Below are 21,038 nucleotides of genomic sequence, written 5' to 3'. Positions count from 1 at the left end.
AGACTGGCCTACTCTCTTTATTAGAATACAATGATTGAGGATGGGTGAATCGTCTATTCTCGATACTTCCCCACAGGGAAAAATCTATGCTTGTGGAAGGATTCATCAAACCTTCAACATAGTCCCCTTCAACAATGAATACTATTCCTCAAAAAGGGTTGGCTCAAAGTTACCTTCGGATTCTCTATGACACGATACCATGCACAAGGGTGGGTTGGTCGTCCCCTCCTTACAATCTCCCCCAATGAAATGACTAAGGCTTTAAAAAGGGCTAATTGACCCTTTCTCTCATGCTCCCTCATGATGTAAATACTATGATCAAGAACAAGTTGATTTTTCCTTCCTTGAGTTCCCTTTTAGTGTATATTATGCATCAAAAAGGGTTTGATGATCATTCCTTCAAATTTTCTATGACATCAGTGTTATGCTTAATGGTCAATGAAATCTTCCCTTGGGTCTCCCTCAATGGCAATACTGAATTACACTTAGTGCCCCCACATAGTGAAAATATTATGGTCAAGGACCTAGGATATTGGTTAAAAAGAGAATCATACCCTAAACAACCCTTCCCTATGACCCCTTAGATTACAATATTATTCATAACAAAGGGTTATTAGCTAACGTATCCCCATTCATTGTCTTGATGGAAATATTATGTGTGAGGAAGGGTCAATCAACCCATCTAGTGGATATCCTATGACGTGAGTACCATCCTTGAGAAAAGTTTAGTCAACCCTTCTTTATGTTTTCCCTTCATTTAAATAATATGATGAATCTTTCTAACAAGTATATAAACTCTAGAAGAAGAGAACATATCCCTATAATGGCTATGGAAGCTTGAAAAAGAATTAGGAGAATTTTGAGGTCAAAACGGTGTCTGAAAACACATTTTTTACATGCATTTAAAAAAAAAATTGTGTCTACTAAAAAATATGCAAAGTGGGTACTCATAGGATGCACTTGAAATTTGAGTAAACTTATAAAGAGATAAGTTGAAAATATGATTTAAAAAAAACTCTCTTTTTCTTTAAAATTTCATCACTTATTTTATTATTTAAATTGTTGTTTTATTATTTTCAATGGGAGACTCATTTTAGACCTCAAAATTCCCTTAATTGAAGACAATAGTTCCCATGTAATATCCATATAAGTTCGAAAAAAAAAGAGAACATATCCATATAATAGATTTGGAAACCTAAAAAATGAGAGAACATATCCCTTATGACAACTAAGGAAGCTAGCTTTGATATCAACTAATAGAAAAATAACTAGTTTAAACTATTGAAAAACAAAGAAATTATTATTAATTTCTTAATAATTCATCACTTTATATATGAAATCACAATCTTTATGTCTCCTCTATTATTATTAGTCCCTATCAATGGCCAACGCTATTCCAATCACTTTGATCATTATTTTGAGTTAGTTATATAAATATTTACCTATTTGTTAATTTATAATATCAAATAAATATATTTTTATTTTTGTAATATATTCAAATTTTGTGTTTATATCAATTTATTGTTGGATAAAATCGTGACTACTAAATTGGAAACAATAATAAAAGAACAAAAAATAAAAAACAATAAAATTCAAAGAGGAAAAATAATGTCCATAAAACTTTGAATTGACAATGAATGGGTGTATTGTTAGGGCACTCCATTCTCAAAGCTCACTAGTTCAAATCCTAGTCGGTGTATACTCCTTTTTCAATTGTTTTTTTTTTAAAGCTAATTATTTGAAAAAAAATTAACACCATTATATACATAAACCTTTTATAGACAACATTATCTATTCACATGAACTTCATTTTGAGAGGATTTAAATCTCTTTTTATTTTAAAAATACACAATTTAATCCCTCTTTTTAATAATTATAATTGAATAATTACCTTTAAACAAAGTGTAATTAATTATATTGAATATTTATCATGCTTTTTCTAACTTAACTAAAAACTACACAAACATATATATAACAATCATTATTCTATTTTAACAATAATTTTACTTCTTTGCTTCATCTACTCTTGATTTCTACACCAATATATTACATTTGTCAATTTAGCTTAACATTTATATCTAAAATAACATACACATGTTATAAGGCTCAATTGCATATTAGAATATTAATCTCAAAAAATTGTTTATTCAATGCATAATATGATAATTACTTAACAAAGACTATTTCAAATGCTTTCATTTCCAAAAGGCATTCTATTGGTCTTTCTATCCATGGAATTGTATGGAAATAGAACTCATTTATTTTTTTTAATAAATTTTATATATTGTAAATAAAATTATGGAAATAAAACTCATTTATTTATTTTTAATAAATTTTATATATTGTAAATAAAATTATGTTTAACATAATATTTTTAATGTTTCAAAAAGAGAAAAAAGAAAAAGAAAAATGAAAGAGATATTAATATTTAATGAAAGAATTATTTTTGAATATTTTGAATTGGTTTGAAAATAAATGAAATATTATTGGATAAAAAATAAAATAAAAATCACAATTTTTATTAAAATTGAGTTAAAAGTTTTCATCAAATTTTTATTAGACCCAATCTTTACGATGTGATTAATCACGAAGACTTTTCTCTAAATTGATGGATCACAAAAGTCTTAGATCTAACAAAATTTATTCATTTGATGTCCATGGGGTTTTAGAGAGGTGCTTTGTTAAAACACTTGTTGATGTGAAGTCATAGATTTAGTCATGCCAAATTACAAAAAAAATAACTTATTTCATTTGATTACATTAAGTTGCAAAATACTAATCAACTTATTAATGAGAAAATAATTTTCAATTAAAAAATAAACTAGTTTCTTGTGCTTAAACTAATGTTCATTCACATTATCATTAATAAATAAATATTTTTCAATTAAAAAATAAACTATTTTCATTTTTTAAATTGAGCATGAGCACAGGCTTATATAATGTCTTTTCCAGAAAGAAAATAAAATTTTAAAATAAAAATAATTTTATGTAAAGATTTGATTATTAAAATATGTCTCTTCAAACTTGAACTCAATTTTTTTTGTTTGTTTGTAAAAGACATGTTTTTAATCATTAAATCTGCAAATTAGCCATATGAATTAAATGTTTGGTAAACACAAATAAGCATCAATCCATGATAAAAATCAACACATTTTGCCAAAAAAAAAAAATTTATAAAAATAAACTTCATTATAGTTTTATTTTAAATTATGTATTATTAATTATAAAAATAATCAATATATGAATTAAACCTATAATCATTTTAAAATACATGTAACAATATTCTTAACCATGGAAATTCTTAACTTGTAAATAGTTTTTTCTTTTTACAATACCATGCCCAATACCGAGATATATATTGATATTTTTTTAATTAATTAATTTGAGCTAAATCAATTAAATAAACATAACTAATTTGGAGATAAAAACTTATTTCTAACCCATAATTAAATTAAAATTATAAAAAACTTATTATAATTATTAAAAAATACTATAAATAATTATTATTATTATTATTATTATTTAATATTATTAAAAAATTTATTATCATTTAATATTATTAAAAAAAATACCAACCCTAACATTAACTTGTATAACTTACTTTCTTTAATGCTATTCACACTAATAACACCTCTCACCATGACAACCACGAAGTGTTCGAATGGTTGGAGTTTTGAAGTTTTGCCATCTATCTATCTAATATCAACAATGTGTCTTCCACCGCATCTAACAACTAAATTAAATGAACCCAATACTAACCCACTTACTACCAACCAAGAGCAACAAGGTCACCAAAACAAAGAGACAAATGCAATAAAGTATTAAAATATACTTTCCCATGGGCTTAATTTCCCCTGGTCTTCATTCTTTTTGTTTTTCTATCCCCCTCGCACTCTCTCGCTCCACAAATAGCGGACCACAGCCTCTTCATTTTGCTTTCTTTTACATATGTGAATCTTTCCTTCAATCGTTGGCGCAACTGCTCCAGTACTCTCCCGCGCCACTGCAGTTTGGGACAGTACCATACTCTAAGAAATTTCAAGGACATTAAATGTTCCACACCTCGCAGCTCTTCTAATTCATGGCATTCTCGAACATTTAAACCTCTAAGCTTTCTGAAGTGCTCCAACCCTTGCATGCACTTGAACTTGGGACATCGATCAACCCTCAAACACCATAAATTTTCCAAAGCTGGCAACTCTTCTATCTCAGCGAGATCACCAACAAATAGGATTTGAAGCTTTGTGAGGTGTTCCAACCCTTGTATGGTCTTCAGTTTACTACATCCAGAGACGTCCAACCAATCCAAAGATGTCAGATGTTCCAGAGATGGCAACACTTCTATCTCATCACAATCACGAACATCTAGTATTCCAAGCTTTGGGAGGTGTTCCAACGCTTGTATGCTCTTGAGTTTGCTACATCCACTCACATACAAGTGCTTCAAAGATGATGTCCACGTTTCAAGACTGGTGAGCTCCTTTACATTTTCACAATCATAGATACCACAAAGCCTTCCTATCTGCCTCAATTCCTTACAGCCAAACAAGTGAAGTCGTTGAAGGTTTCGGCAAACTCCTTCAGGAAAGGTTACCTCCCTTATCTGTACTCTAACCAGTTCAAATTCCCGGAGCCTCTCCAAACCAAAGATACATTTGCCATTGTAGTCGTCCAATTCATTCAACGCTGCTACTGTTTCTCTTTCTCGTTCTGCTGTTTTAAATGGAAGTTCGCCCAATGGACAATCTTCTATGCGAAAGTATTCGAGATTGTTCAGCAGGAGAATATCCTGTGGTAACTTTTGTATCCCACAAGAAACCAAACTCAACCGTGTCAGTTGAGTCAACCGTCCAAAAGTATCCGGCAAGCATTTCAATCGCGGGCAATTGCTCACCCGCAAATCCTTCAAGCTATTGAGGGAACCGAGGCAAGATGGCAGCACTTCCAACAAATGGTCCCCTAAATGCAGAACCTCCAAGTTGCATAGATCTCCAATACCGCTTGGCAATTCTTTTAACTCGGCATCCAACAAATATAATTTTTCCAGGAATCGTTGATGTGCGACCTGGGGAGGCAATTCTTTCACCTCGGAACAACATGAAAGATCCAAGAATTCCAGCGTGGTAATATTTCCAAGTGTCTCTTTGGAAATGGTCACATTCCTACATTCCTTCAAAGACAGACGTTTGAGTCGAGTCAAATTCCCAAAAGAATTTGGCAGCATCGCCAGGCGGGAACAATAAGACAAATTAATGGACTGGAGGTTTGGTAGCTTTCCGATGGAATCAGGCAGCATCTCCAAACTGGTAGCATAAGACAAATCGATGTGCTGAAGATTTGTTAGCTTTCCCAGCGAATCAGGCAACGATCTCATTCTTGTGAATTGTCTTAAGACCAGGCATGTCAAAGAGTGCATATAACAAAATTCCTCTCGCAAAGTTTTGATTTGGACAGTCCCATCATAATCCACAACAATCTTTTCAAGGTACTTCAGTTGTCCAATCGACTTTGGAAAATCTGAAAAGGGAGCGTAGATGTTTAACTCTCGCAACTCGAGAGGCGGCTGCAATGTCCACATTTCCACTGTAAGAAAGATTTCGAGATGATTCTCATCTACAAACTGAGATTGAAATCGAAATAAAAGAATAAGTATAAACACGCAAAATTGCGTACCTGAGATTCCTGTTGCCACAAGGTCTTCAATCTGCTTCCTCTCACTTCTAAAACTCTTAAATGTTCCAGGGGAACCCAAGAAGGCAGGGAAGAATAGGGGCATTTATACCAGCGGAGCCATATGAGATGTGGTGACCGCACCCTCCTCAATATAGCTTCTACATAATAATCTTCACTTGCAAGAATTCGCAAACCATGATAACGGTCTGTATTGAACAGTGCCCGCTTACAGTTTTCCAACAGCTCCTGACTACGCCTTCTGTACCATGACATTTCTGAACGGACACCGAATCGATAATCGAAACCGTCTAGACGATGAACCGTCGAAATCCCGCGAACTTCGGTTGTGACCTATTCAATCATAAAAATAAAAGATAGATAGTATCCAGGGCACAGATCTTGCGTTGACAAAAACAACTTTAAAAATTTTGAACCAAAGAGGAATGTTTGAATCACTTACAGACCACGACGATTCTTCAAATAACTTATCAACATTGTTATTGTTGGTGGCGTGACACCAAAGACGATGGGGCATTGATCTTTCCGCAGCAGTGTATCTTCCCATATCTCTAACCTGATCATGCATTTTTATCTGCTTTCCGCTGTCCAGTTCCAGAAGACACTTGCTCTCTAAATTTGAAATCCCCACCGCTCCCCATATTCTTTTTGCTGTATCCATATCTTCTCCTATAGAAAAGCAGGCCATATCTAAGAATATTTGCTGGTACTCTTGGTCGAGTGAATTATAAGTAATTTGGAGCGTTTCCCGTATGTCCGCGGGTGGTATCTTGTGAAAATCATTCAATAGCTCTTTCCAATATGTGTCATCTCTTCCACAAAGAAGAGCCCCAGTAACTTTCAATGACAACGGCAATCCATCACAGGCCCTTACAAACCGTTCCACCAGATGTATAAATCCTGGTGGTGGATGTGGCTGATTGAAGGCATATGAGCAGAACAACTCTTGGGAGTGTGCTCTATTCATCCCGGTGAGTTTATAAATTGATGAATCTGCTATTTCTGAACATAGGAGAGCATGCTTGTCCCGAGAGGTAACTATTATCAAGCTATTGGAACTAAGAACATCCCTAATTGGTAAGAATGCATCCAATTGATCGGCCTTCTCTACATTATCTAAAACTATCATTGCATTACAACAAGCTAGGTAACGTTTAAGGATTATCACACCTTGGTCCACAATCTCAATTTTAATATCCCTGTGTGTCAAGTCCTTAATGAGCTTCATTTGCAAATCAACCAGAGATTTTCTAGCTGCAGTTTCACTAACATCAGATAAAAAAGAGGATCCATCATACTCAGAGCACCTACGGTTGAAGATCTGTTTCGCCAAAGTGGTTTTCCCAATACCACCAACACCTATAATTCCGACAACCCTGGCCTGGACGTCACGCTCCTGCCCCTGCTGCGTTAGCACTGTACTTTCAAAGTGTTGTAGCTTATCATCCAATCCAGTTGGATATTTAGCCACAAAAAGCGGTGTTTTTGGAAGTTTTTTCAATAGGCTTTGAACAACTTTGTCCAGAAGCTCCGCCTCATTCCTGGATGACCACATTGAACTTTGGGTTTCATTCAACTTAGTTCACAATGCTAACAACATGCAAAATGTCTCTGCCTACCCTTGTAACCATTGCTGAAACATAAGAGGCAACACACAATTCCCCTGATTCAAATGGATTGAATTCAAACTACATCAGGGAGGAAACACACAATTCCCCTGATTCAAATGGATTGAATTCAAACTACAGCAAGAGAATGGAAAGGAGATTGCGTAGGGCAAAAGTAAACAAGAACATACATCAAGAGACACCATATTTACCCGGGAGAAACCCAATTTAAGAAAATCCCTGCAGGGAAATGGACTCGCTTTCCAATCAGCTTGTCCAATTCAGATTATTGAGATGGACTTTTCATTGGAGCCAATGGATCACTTAAAAAAAATCTCTTACAGCAATCCCCAACATTCATTTGCTCGGCAAGATTTCTCAGACCACCTTCAAGTTGCTGATTTCCTCAACTGACCGAGAGAACTGGAAGGTTTGTAGTTAAATGCTTTTATTCTCACGTATAGCACGTCGCAGGGCGTCAATCACAGGATCAACATTACACTATACTTTTGGAGATAAACGAGCAGGATAATACGAAAGGATCCCAGCCTTTCTGAAGTGCACAAAAAGACAGATGGGATTATTTTGTTATTAGCTTGGTCTAGGGCGATCAGCTCATTGAATTAAGGGGATCGACGGAGGAGATGATTTCAATTACTAGTTTTTCTGGTGTTGTGTGGTCATAGTGGAGTTAAGTTTCATCATGTGGTAGGACTTCTCCTGGATCCTTTGTGAGAAGCCGATTTTGTCATGATATCTGTTTTTCCTCCTTCGTTTCGGCTGGCCTTCCCTTCATTTGCAGAGATAAAGCTTCAATAGCTGGATCGTAGCCGTTGGGGATTGGCTGAATGGACAGGGGACTTTCTTCGGTAATCTGTGTTTTTGCGCGTAGTCTTAAAATCCCATAAAATAACCTAGAAATCCCATAAAATAATCTAGCCATTTGTAATAATTGTCCAATTTTAAAATTTTGTCCAATTTTAAAATTTTGAATGTGTCAGAGAAGATTTTTGATGATGCTGAATTTATTTCAGCCCTAAAATAAATCGATTCAAACACTCCAACTAACTAACTGATTTTTTGAATTTTTTGAAATTTTAATACGAGATTCCGACCAAAGCGGTCGTCGAGGCTATTTTGTTGCGTCTGTAGACAATTCCATGTTTCTGGGGGTTGGACGATTGGGACTGATCGCTCTTTGGGTGGTGCGTTGAAGGTCTTTGACCGGGGTTCTGACCTATTTCTTGGTCAAAAGTAGTTGGTGGGGCTAAACTGGCTCTTTTCAATTAGGCAGAAAATATATTTCGATATTTGTACCCATCGCGTGGCTAGCAGTAGGTTGGCGTATCCACTAGGAGATTTCTGGGCGACCTTTTTAGGCTTGGGATCTGCTCCTCTTCGTTCTTGGGGTTTTTGATCCCATGTCAGTTCATAGGTTCTGTACTGGGGCTGTGGCGACGTATCTGGCGTAGACGTATGCTGCCCACTCTTCTCTTCACTAGGTGGTCCGTTTTTCTCGATTGGAGTTGAAGCTTGCGTGTCTAGCTGTTGTAAGGCCTTCCATTTATTTTTTTACACCTCACTCGGTACTTTCCTTGGGAGGTGGGTTGGTACTGGGTCTCGCCTCTCCGGCTGGAGCTAATCAGCGATATATTGGGTATTTAATGTCTTCAGAGCAGCACACCACTTAGCCCGATAATACGGGAGCGGGCAAATATTATTTAATGCTGAATTTGCTCACTCCCGTGTTATCGCGTTAAGTCCCCTGCTGCTCTAAAGGCATTAAATACCCAATATATGGCTGGTTAGCTCTTTCCCTCCGTTACAGGGAACTCCTATTTCATAGACCATAGAAAAGTAAATGCTCCCTGACATGCCAGGTATTTACCTTTCGCCCTCTGAGTGACAGCACGCCCATCGAGATAGCAGCCTCGAGAGAGAGGGTGAAAGCGAAAGATAAATACCTGGCATGTCAGGCAGCGTTTACTTTTCTATGGTCTATGAAATAGGAAAGCGAAAAATAAATACCTGACATGTCAGACAGCGTTTACTTTTCTATGGTTTATGAAATAGGAGTCGCCTCCATTTATTTTTTTGACACCTCCGTTACACTCGGTACTTTCCTTTGGGAGGTGGGTTGGTATTGGGGCCTCGCCTCTCGGTTATGGATTGCGATGGGGTACAGTCAGGGTTGGAATTTGACGGGCATTTTGCCCGTCAGAGACCAGTTTACCCGTAAAATACGTTGAATTTTTTTAAATAACCGTCTGACCTGACGTGTTGGGAAGGACGCACAACGTATTTTTGACGGTTAAGGTTTTTTTTAAAACGTTATTAATATCATATCCCAAGAGTGACACCTTTCCACTTCAACTTGGAACACTATAATAAATCGATAATCATCTTATCAACAAATGAACTTTAGAAAAAAACCAGGTGCTTTAGAGGGCAGTTTTCTCGACTTTAGTTTACAGAAATGGTCCGCTGAAACTAAAATTCGTCTGCATTATACGTTCCGTGATTGTGGTTTCGACAAGACTGCTAAAAGATATTATTCATGACCATCCCGCTATTCAGTGCTCGGTTATTATTAAGTATTTTAGATTTTTATAGTTTTTTTGGATTGGAATTAAGTATGGTATCTTTTAAAGAAATTGTAGATTTGTGTGGATTAAATATTTTTATTTTTTTAATGTATAAATTAATTAAGTATATTTAAAAATCTCTCCAATTTTAAATAATTAAAATTTGATAAACATAATTCTTTAAAAAAGTTTAGTGTTTTTTTATGATGTTTTAGTTAAAAATATACTTGAAATATATTAAGTGAATTTAGTGAATTGCTTTTTATAGTATTTTCATATTTTTGTTTCTTTTTCTCTTTTTTTTCAAATATTGGGAAAAATGATTATAATTTAGTGGTGAAATTCACATTGGGGACAATCATCACTGGAAGCTATCCATAATGCAAGTTGAATCATCATGGTTTCACTGGCAGCTATCCATAATGCAGGTTGACTCGTCATGGTTATTATAGAAAAACCACTCCCTCGAATTACCCCACTCCCTGGAATTACCCTACTCCGAGTCCGAGTTTGACTTTCACTCTTACCAAATATCTCTTAGTCTTGGCCTATTAACCTATTTCCTTACATTCCATGAAATCAAACTCTTAGCCAAACAAAAGCAATTTTAAGGCATACCATAGAACTAAAAAAAAAATTGTCAACAATTCCAATTTATAAACACAATTCTTTTAAAAATTTGTAAGAAGTGTGTGTATATTTAATGGTTTATGTTTTACAAAATCCATCACCAACAAGGTGTGTTATTGAAACACATACTTGTAATAAGTTAAGTGGGTTCAAGTTAAAAAAAACCTAATTTATTAATTGTACAATACCATCAGAATGAAACGAGTCTAAAACATCACTGAAAACTATTTTTTAATTTATTGGAATTAATAAATGTAGAAATGGTGTTGAAGAACTCAATTGTAAACATGATAATGTAGATATCTTACCTTGGAAACCTTTTTTTAACAAAACCTTCTAGAAATGACCTTTTTATACTTTAGGAATGATTACAAATAGAAATTATAAACTTATAGATAACAATGTTGCGTATTTTTATTCCTAGGCTTCACATTCTCGGTCTTTCTCTATTTTCTTTTGTGCCATTAATTTTGCAAGATTTCAATTTTCCATGGGTAAATCCATTTAGGCCCCTTTTCACCTTCATTGATTTGCTTTCTTGTTGATGAGCTTGAGGTGCATGTGAGTGGACCATGCCAATTGAAGAGAGCTCTCAAGTGAATTCGAATATGCACACACATAGAAAGTGAAACATATTTTTATTAAAGTAGGAATTACGATACTTACAACTAGCACAAAAGCACCTAAAGCCTAAGGACACACAACCAGGAAAATGGATTTGAGACCATTCAACAAAGGTTATTACCTAGTCTCCTTAAATATATGTCTACAAAACTAAGTGATCAATAAGCATCTAGTCTAATAGAGACTTTATATATATATATATATATATATATGCCCACAACACAACAAATTTGGCTTGGTTTGAAATGTTTTGTTCATGATGAGATCTCTTCAGATGCTCAATCTTAATATGATTGAATTCCCATAAGTGTCACCTAGAAGGTACAAGGGGAAGAAAACATATATATTTCGTACTCCTTAGAAGGAATGTCGTTCAATAACTCACAATTCGTTCATTTGATTAGGGTAAGTTGGATTAGAATCTAAGTCCAAATAGTTTCCTTGAAATCCAATGAATATGTATCTACCTCTTATGCAAACATCATTAAAATTCTCACTTGAATGAATCAAACAATCAATCCATGAGTGTGTTAGTGCATCATCGAACCTACATAGCTAAAAGAACAAAACGTCTTCCTTGTCACAATAATTTTGGACCACAATCTTGCTTGTTCCCACTTACTCTCCCTGAGTGTATTGGCCACCCACCTTTATTGAATTGTTTGGGCCAGAGGTCTGTCACAGTGTCACCGACTCACCACTCACTTATGAAAGTTATCCTATGTCACAATATCATCTATGGAACAGTGGAAGTTTCGCTTCGACTACAATTTGCACATCGAGTGTCTTAACATATCACTTAAAAGATTTGAAAGATATGGCTCATGAAGCTTATGAAATACTAGAACACTTTTTATACATTGTACTTATTTGACTACAAACTCTCCAGAGTGGACCCTCACATTGATTCCATGTGATTATGATCATGGAGAGGATGCAGAGGATAGTCCATCTCATAGTTTTACATTGTTGGTCATCTTATACGTCCCATAAGAACTCCTTAGTAATATCATGTTATGGCATGTTTGAGTCAAGGACATTTGATTTCAGAGTTATGGAGATTTTATTGTGAGTGTTCCATATAATTTTAAACCAAATTTCAGAATTCAATAAGTCATTTATGTGTTATGGTCATTTTGTTTTTCTTTTCTTATGATAGATATGTGTTTTTAATGAAACCTTTATTAGTGAAGCGTTACTTTATTATTAAAACATCACCTTTGGAAGGGCAAAATTTTAAACATAACGTTTCTTGAAAGGCAGCATAAAGACCTAAAACGTCAAAAAAAAAAATTATACGATGAGTAAAGAGGAATCCAAATTCCAACCCTAGGTACAGTTGGCTGGCATGCATGATGGGATGTCACCAACTGCCAAAGCCTTGATCGAAATCACTATTTGGGCGGAGCGGGCAGCATTAGCAGTATTCTGTCTGGGAGTCAGAAATACTGCAATTTACCGAGAGTTCTGTTGCGGGTGATATCCCTGCCTCTCACGAGAACTAGAGAGACAAAAACTAAACATAAACCTTTGGAGGCGATTACAGCACAACCACCTCTGGTTTTGGGTGAAAATGATTTATGGGAGAGTACAGAAAGGCTCAGGAATAAGGCGCTGGTAGGGCGGTGGCACCCTCTGAAAATGTCGGGTGAAAAACCTAAGAAATGGGTGGAAGATAGATGGTTCCCGATACAGACCGAAGGTAAGCCAACTTTTGAACGGATGTTTATGCTTTCACTCCCTGAGTTTGGAGAACGCTGACAGGATTTTAAGGGATCCTTGGGTCAAAGGTAGAGGGTTTCTCCTAATGCAGTGGTGGAAGACCAGTTTCGACCCTCTAGCTGGGATCCCTAGACGTAATCTGATTTGGGCAAAACTGTCGGGTTTACCGCTGGAGTTATGGAATAGGATTAGGAAATTTTATTTCTGGGATGACAGTTGTGTTGGTCAGCTGGATAAGCGCTTGGCTTGGGTGTTGGTCGAAGTCGACCTGGGGCGAGGTTAGTTAGCAGAAATTGATGTGTAGTGGAGCAGTTATAAGATTCGGCTGAAAATTGATTATTGGGCTTTGCCATATCGGTGCCTCCTATACCAGACGGGTCACTTGATGGCTACATGTCCGGTGCATGGGGTCTCGTCTTCAAGGCGCAGACATAATGGACTTCGGGACTCTTCATATTCCGGTCCATCGGCATGTGCAGTTCAAGGAAGTGAGGTCCTCTCTAGGGCTTCTCCAGGTATTTCGGCTTATTCCTCTGAACTTGTTAGCGAGCCACCTTTAGACAATCTTGTATCAAATATTTCGCATACAAATATTTGGGGAAATTCTCGGTCTAATGGGCTCGGTCCCGCTTCATCTGTTGATGTCGTAGTCTCTACCTCTTCCCTTGGGGTTGACAGGGGTTTGATCACCCCATCCTCGGGTGCTGGGTCTTTAGATTCCTCCCTATTGCTAGATCACTGTTTCCATACTCCCCATCCTGGCGAGAGTGGGTTAGCCCCGACCTTGAAGGTGGGTTCTGAACCTTCTGGAGAATTATTAAACCCTGCTTCGTCTGTCCTTGAAAAGGAGGTGGAGAAAGTTGCGTCCCTATCTCCAGACCGGGAACTAATCGGTGTTCTGGACTCTGCCGAGGAAATGGAACCACTTGTCATCAAACGGTCTTTCTTTGTGCCCTCGGAGGTTTCTGGACATAAGCCAAATTTCCAGAACGTGACCCATCAGAAGAAACGTCACCCTCGATACAAGAAAGTCACAGACTGTAGATTGACAGCTTCGAGTTCTCATCCGGCTCTCATCCCTGGTGATTCGTGTTTTTCCATCGATTCATCTTACACTGCTGGTTCGGTCTCTATCTCGGATTTTGATGGTACTCGGGTACTTAGAGGGGATATACTCGTCTTTGGGTTGTCCCCATGACCATTATTTCTCTGAACATCCTGGGGCTGGGAGCTTACCCCAAAATCATCTCGATTAGGGGTATTATTAGATTATACCAGCCGTCTATGATACTACTGCAGGAAACGATGGTGAGGGTTGACAGAGGTTGGGAGGTCATGTTAAAGATTTGTTCTGACTGGGTTGTTTGCTCAACAAATGCGATAGGTATCTCAGGTGGGTTGGGTGTGATGTGGAATCCACGTCATTTTGATCTGAACGCATTCTATACTTGTGCAGGTATTCTCTTAACAGGTTACATGAAGGGTTCGAGCAATAGGATCAGAATATTAAACACATATGCACTGTATCATGGGCGGAAAAGCTTTTGGAATAGAGTGGCTAATTCTGGGATTTTAAGTCTCACCGCATTAATACTGGCGGGGGATTTAAATTTCACATTGGACCCATCAGAAATCTGGGGTACGAAGGCCACGGAAGATCCACTTTCTGCTTTCTTTAAAGGAATGATGGACGCCAATGCTTTGATTGATGCAATCCCAGATACAATGGCTCCAACTTGGAAGAACGGGAGAATTGGAGGGGAGGGCATCTCCAAGCGGATTGATCATTTTCTGGTAAGTCAGACCCTGTTTAATAACATGGTGGAAGTCGAGTCTTATATCATCCCAATGGATATATCGCACCATATTCCGATAGCGCTGAGGTCGCAATGGATATATCGCACCATATTCCGATAGCGCTGAGGTGGAAAGGGATGGAGGGGCGGTGGGCATATCCATTCAAATTTAATCCTCGGTTGCTGAAATTTGAATCTCGGAGATGGATCAAAGCGAAAAGGAGGGAGGAACAGATTCTATTAGTGGAGTTAGAAAGAGCTGATATACCTTAATCTGGTCCCATTATATTTCTCGGCTTTATATCGTGATAAGATCGCAGTTTTGGAGGGTCATAGGAACATCATTCTTCAGGCCCAGGAAGAGGACATAAGGCACAAAAGTCAGGGCCATTTGGATCCAAGCTGGGAATAAAAATTCTAAATATTTCCATAGGCAATTTAACCTGAGGAAGCAACATAATTCTATCAGAAGGATTTGGGATTCTGATGGGAATATCTTGAATTCTCAATCCTCTTTGGAACAAGCAGCCATTTCACATTTCAGAGATCACTTTATGGCAAAAAATCAGGAATATGGGGATCAAGCAGAATTTATCGAGTTGGTTTCTTCGCTGATTTCTTAGGAGGACAATGAAATTTTGGGACAAGTCTTCACTTGCGAAGAACTATTAGCGACCTTAAAGGACTGTGCGAAGGAAAAAAGCCCGGGCCCGGACAGCTGAGGGGTTGAACTTTTTATCTACTTACAAGGACCTGATCCTTCGGGATTTGCTGGCGGTGGCAGAAGAAGTTAGTCTGAGGGGATTCGGACAGCTGAGGGGTTGAGCTTTTTATCTACTTCAAGGACCTGATCCTTCCAGATTTGCTGGCGGTGGCAGAAGAAGTTAGTCTGAGGGGATTCATCTCGGGGGCAATAAATGCCACTTTTCTTTCTCTGATTCCGAAAAAGAAGAATCCATCTACTTTTGGGGACTATAGGCATATCTCCCTTCGTAACTCGATTTACAAAATGATATCTAAGTTTACAAAATGATATCTAACCTGATCGCCCGTAGAATTAAACCCTTTCTGTCGAGATTTATTTCACATGAACAATTAGGGTTTATGGAGGGTAGACATATTCATGATGCAATAGGCATTACCCAGGAGATGCTACATTCCGTCAACTCCAGGATTATTATCTCCTCAAGGTAGATCTGATAAAGGCCTACGATTGCATTGATTGAGAATTTTAAAGGTAGATCTGATAAAGGCCTACAATTGCATTGATGGGGCATTTTTTACGTTGATCTTATCAAAATGGGGATGAATTGGATGAATGTTCACTAGATCATGGGGTGTATCAAATCCACTAATTTCGTTTTGATTATAAATGGTTTTCCCTCCCAGTTTTTCTCGGCGTACAGGGGTTTGAGGCAGGGATGTGCCATGTCCCCATTGCTCTTCCTATTGGTGATTGATAGTCTGAGTTAAAGTTGTCAGGCACTTGCATGTAACTCATTTAATGTTCGCGGATGATTTATTATTGGGAGGGCAGAAAAACACCAGTGTTTGGTCGGAATATTAGAGAATCATCAAGACTTTTGGGGATGCTTCGTGTCTTTATATGAACGAGTCCAAGTCTAAATTAATACATAATGGTCGTGAGGATACAATGGTGAAGGAGATCTGTGGACTTCCCGGGGTGACTTCTAACCATGTAGCAGAGGGAATCACTTACTTGAGTTTCAGATTAAAACCGATGGGATATAGAAATAAGGATTGGGAATGGTTGGTGGTAAAAAATTTTGGAATCATCAAGACTTTTGGGGATGCTTCGGGTCTTTATATGAACGAGTCTAAGTCTAAATTAATACATAATGGTTGTGAGGATACAATGGTGAAGGAGATCTGTGGACTTTCCGGGGTGACTTCTAACTATGTAGCAGAGGGAATCACTTACTTGAGTTTCAGATTAAAACCGATGGGATATAGAAATAAGGATTGGGAATGGTTGGTAGTAAAAATTAACCAAAAATTGGATTGCTGGAAACACAAATATATGTCTATGGGCGGAAATTTGATTATGCTCAAATCGGTTATGCATAACCTCTCAATTTATTGGATGCCTCTTTTTCTGTTGCCTTGTAAAATTATTAAAAGGATCCACTCTATTATGGGGTGCTTCATTTGGACAGGGGCCCATAATGGGGAGATGAAAGGTAAAATTCACCTGACGCGATGGTCGCTTATTGCTAGACCCGTTGAAGATGGATTTCCTCATGTGCCACGTGCGGTGGACTGTGGGAGATGGCTCCATGATTAAGATCGGCCTTGATGCTATCAGCGGTATAAAAGGTAACCACTCATTATGTATCCAAATTCTAAATCATATTCATTTCAAGGGGTCTTTTATCTTAATCAGATCTTAATCCATAGGCCTCATCATATGGACCTTCAGGCATGGTATAAGGCAGAAGAATTGGAATTACCGGAGGAACTTTCTAAGGAATGGGAGAATGTATTACAGTTCTCCGGAACGCAGGGATCTCAATAAATGATGAAGAGGACGAGATGTCTTGGGGAGGCACACTCAGAAAAGGACCACAGGTTATCTAGAAATGGATCCTTTCAAATAAAATCAAAGTTTTTAGTTGGTTGGCTATACATAGAGATGTTTTGGGGAGGCACACTCAGGAAAGGACCACAGGTTATCTAGAAATGGATCCTTTCAAATAAAATCAAATTTTTTAGTTGGTTGGCTATACATAATCGAATCTTGACTTGGCATAATCTATAGAAGCGAGGATTTCAAGGACCAGGTATCTGTGTTATGTGTATGAAGGGAGATGAAGACAATCTCCATCTTTTCTTTCATTGCCCTTATAGTCTCCCTCTATGGGAAGGGGTGTTGGACCATTACAAACTAGTATCTAGGATACAATTCCAGACAATGTACAGATGTATTAAAGTTTGCTTGGAGCAAAGTGCAAGATTATCGTGCGCTTCCATTATACGTCTTTTGGACTATATGGTAGAGAAGAAATGCAATCTTATTTGATCAGAAAAGCCTGGAGCTCCATGAGAACATTAACAAGATGGTGACCTACTACAATGAGATAGCTTTCATTATACGTCTTTTGGACTATATGGCAGAGAAGAAATGCAATCTTATTTGATCAGAAAAGCCTGGAGCTCCATGAGAACATTAACAAGATGGTGACCTACTACAATGAGATAGGGCCGACGAAGGGAAGTAAAATGTACATGATTCCAAAAGTGAGGGATCTATGGCAAACATATCTTGTTGGTTTTTTTGATGGAGCAAGTGGCACGAGAAAATGTGGTTGTGGAATGGTTATATATAAAGCATCGTCTAAGTTCTACCATTTCTGGTGGGAAGGAGGAGAGGGCACAAACAAAGAGCAGAAATAATAGCCATGTGGGGAGTGTTGATTGCTGCCAAATGACTCGGAAATTGAAGAGATTCAGATCTTTGGGGATGCGAAAGGCATTATTGAGTGGGTTAAGGGGCGCCACGAGTTCAGACTGCCTATTCTTATTAACTGGATTGAATCTTTGGGGATGCGAAAGGCATTATTGAGTTGAGTGGTTTAAGGGGCGCAACGAGTTCAGACTGCCTATTCTTATTAAGGGGATGAAGCGCATCAAAATTGTAATAAGAACTTTCCAGCAGGTAAACTTTGACCACATATACAGAGAGCAAAACTGGTCTGCTAATTTACTTTCAAAAAGAGGCAGTCATCGAGAAACAGGTAAGTTTTACTTTTCAGTTTTTGAACAGGTTGTCATGACCAACACTGTCAGCATCAACTACTCATAAGGAGAGACATGCCAGGGTCTCATTTTGATTACTGGATGCACTAATGTAATAGAATTTCTCTTCCACTAGATAGGCAGCAATAAACTTTTGAATTTTTGTTCAACAAAGAAATACAATCTCATAAGATATAGTTTTTTTGAAAGTATGTTGATTAGTTTTCAGTCTCCTGTATGCAATTTTCCAAAGAAGAAAGACAGAAAAATGTTCCAATATATATATATACTACTTTTTTCTTTTAATAAAAAGTTTTCCTCCTAAAAAAATGTGTACGGACGCGAGATAGTAGAACGTTACCCATTAAAGGTCTTCAGCTCGAGACCACTTATGTCGGCGACATGAGAAAGAGCATCTCTCCAGCCTTGAATGGTAGCGGAGTCGTGGCGTGGCTTCTCTCTATTAGTTTGAGGGTCGATTATTGTCTTCTGTTCGAGTTTCTTCAGGGCTTCAGCGTATACTCCTTTTTTGTCGTTCCACCTGACCTCGAAAGGCTCTACATTATAAAATATCGGAACAATAGGTGCCCGGGACTTGACCATGAGAACTAGTTCATCGAGGCACCATTTCGATTCCGCATAAGCCGGAGAGAAAATGGCTATTTGCACAGAAGCCACTCGAATAGCGGCTTCGATTTGAGACTGGAATTCGTGTCCTGGCTCAAGTTCAGGCTTGTCAAGAAACACCCACAATCCATGGTCACGAAGGCGCTGGTAGAGATGGGACGCGAAGGTGTTTTTAACATCCGATCCCCGATGATTGATGAAAACATCATATCGGGGATAAGAGGTGGACGCAGAAGACGATGAAGCATCGTGCTTCTGTTGCGGTGCGGTGGGTAGGTTTGCCATTGCAGAAGGCGGATTGGGATGAATGGATGGACTGATAGGCCGAGTCAATGAAAATAAGATGAACAGCTGAGACAATGAATAAGACGAATAGCTGAAAACTGCAAGAAGCTGCAGCAAAACGCGTATCGCACTATGGGTGGAAAGGATGTGCTGAAAACTGCAAGAAGCTGCAGCCAAACGCGTAGCGCACTATGGGTGGAAAGGATGTGCTGTATCTCAACCAGTATTGTAATGTGGGGAGAAGGATGTGCTGTATCTCAACCAGTATTATAATGTTATTTTATAACCCCCAAAAAAAAACTAGTAGGGTGGATATTAGCACTCGTAATCAAAACATGTAACCAGAAGTTTCTTGGTTGGAACATCCCTGGAGGTTTCTTGTTTGAAATATTCCAAATAATTAAAAGTTCATCATGACAACTCTTTATCGAAACCTACCTTTCACTTTTGTCAGGGAAACGACGAAATGTGGATACATGTTAGAGGTATTATTATAAACAAATTTATTGTTAGATTTTTCTTTGGATCATAATGGAACGGGAAACGACGGAATGTGGATACGTGTTAGAGGTATTATTATAAACAAATTTATTGTTGACTTTTCTTGGTTCATAATGGAAGGGGAAACGACAGAATGTGGATACGTGTTAAAGGTTTTATTATAAACAAAATGTGGATACGTGTTAGAGGTTTTATTATAAACAAATTTATTGTTGATTTTTCTTGGTTCATAATGGAACATTGTTACTACGGTTCCATTGTTACTACGGTTTGTGGTTGATTTTTTATCTGTTATTATTGTTATTATTTTTTATTAGTTTATTTACTTAGTTTTAGTTTTACTCTCTTAAAAATCAATAATAAATTTAAATATTAAATTAAATAAATAAAATTGTGAGAATTCTTCAAACCGAGTATCCAAATCCAAATATTGATTAAATAAATAAAATCATGAGAATTCCTCAAACAAGGGAATCTAGTTTGGATGAGAGATTCTCTCCAACTAGCTCTCTTAAATTAGTGTAAGTTGAAAAATTGTCTCAACCAAGTGAGTCTAAAATAGACGCACTATCTTAAAACCAATTACTCATGTATTTAAATGTATTATTAAATTATTTGAACAAGACATGATCGCTCTCTGCCTTTTCCGCGGGTTAATGTTGTGTGTGTTAGTTTGCTGTGCATATGGTGATTTTCCTTCATGTGGTATCGGCGCCACTTCTCATGAAAGAGCATTTGTCATGATATACATTTGCATTGATTGTTGACCAACCCGAGTAATGGTGCCAGGAAAATGTTGCATGTGGTTCTGGGCACCACCAGATTTGGGACGAGCCATAATGAGATTTCATATTAAAAGATCACGTGTAGAGCGATTGAAAGAGTCCACGAGTAGTCTAGGTGCCCACAGCGAGATTGGGTTCGTTCACATGGAGACCAAGCCAAGTTGTTGTGGTCGTTACAAGGATTTGATCAAAGAAATCAACCAAGATACCATACGCATTCACCAGTTCAGTTGTTTTTCTGCGCTGAGTACGATGAATTTGATTGGTGTGTTGTAGATGGCCGAGTCAAATTGTTGGTCTACTTCTAACTAGCTCGGGCCATTTGGAGTGATAGCAGCAACATTCGGCTGATTGTATGATGGCCCAACCCCCAACATTTACAATCGTGTGGAATTTAATGTGTAGTAGTTGGTAACCGTGTCAAAGTTA

General features: G+C 37.5%; 2 protein-coding genes across 2 annotated transcripts; one reads left to right on the top strand and one right to left on the bottom strand.

Moving 5' to 3' along the window:
• Positions 1-3,689: 3,689 nt before the first annotated feature.
• Positions 3,690-19,582, bottom strand: LOC149266080 (disease resistance-like protein DSC1). The gene is made up of 4 exons (XM_089429964.1): positions 18,773-19,582; positions 6,134-7,232; positions 5,674-6,024; positions 3,690-5,563 (listed from the first exon to the last, which is right to left on the bottom strand). The coding sequence occupies exons 1-4, from the start codon at positions 19,321-19,323 to the stop codon at positions 3,845-3,847; spliced, it is 3,720 nt and encodes a 1,239-aa protein (XP_089286090.1). The 5' UTR covers positions 19,324-19,582; the 3' UTR covers positions 3,690-3,844.
• LOC149266081 (uncharacterized) lies at positions 12,849-16,050 on the top strand. Its single transcript, XM_089429968.1, has 2 exons — positions 12,849-14,742; positions 14,784-16,050. The coding sequence occupies exon 1, from the start codon at positions 13,245-13,247 to the stop codon at positions 14,055-14,057; it is 813 nt and encodes a 270-aa protein (XP_089286094.1). The 5' UTR covers positions 12,849-13,244; the 3' UTR covers positions 14,058-14,742; positions 14,784-16,050.
• Positions 19,583-21,038: the final 1,456 nt, after the last annotated feature.

Source organism: Pinus tabuliformis, chromosome 6, assembly GCF_031772625.1.
Source record: "Pinus tabuliformis cultivar Carrire ecotype Pingquan chromosome 6, CPIR1, whole genome shotgun sequence".
Taxonomy (NCBI): domain Eukaryota; kingdom Viridiplantae; phylum Streptophyta; class Pinopsida; order Pinales; family Pinaceae; genus Pinus; species Pinus tabuliformis.
Note: the sequence above shows the minus strand (reverse complement) of the source record. Positions and strands in the feature narration are given on the sequence as shown.

Coding starts and splice junctions, on each gene's coding strand:
- LOC149266081 (XM_089429968.1), top strand. CDS start 13,245: ATGGCTACATGTCCGGTGCATGGGGTCTCGTCTTCAAGGCGCAGACAT.
- LOC149266080 (XM_089429964.1), bottom strand. CDS start 19,323: ATGGCAAACCTACCCACCGCACCGCAACAGAAGCACGATGCTTCATCG. Junction 7,233..18,772: donor GAGCTGAAGACCTTTAATGG/GTAACGTTCTAC, acceptor GTGGTCATCCAG/GAATGAGGCGGAGCTTCTGG. Junction 6,025..6,133: donor TTGAAGAATCGTCGTGGTCT/GTAAGTGATTCA, acceptor ATGATTGAATAG/GTCACAACCGAAGTTCGCGG.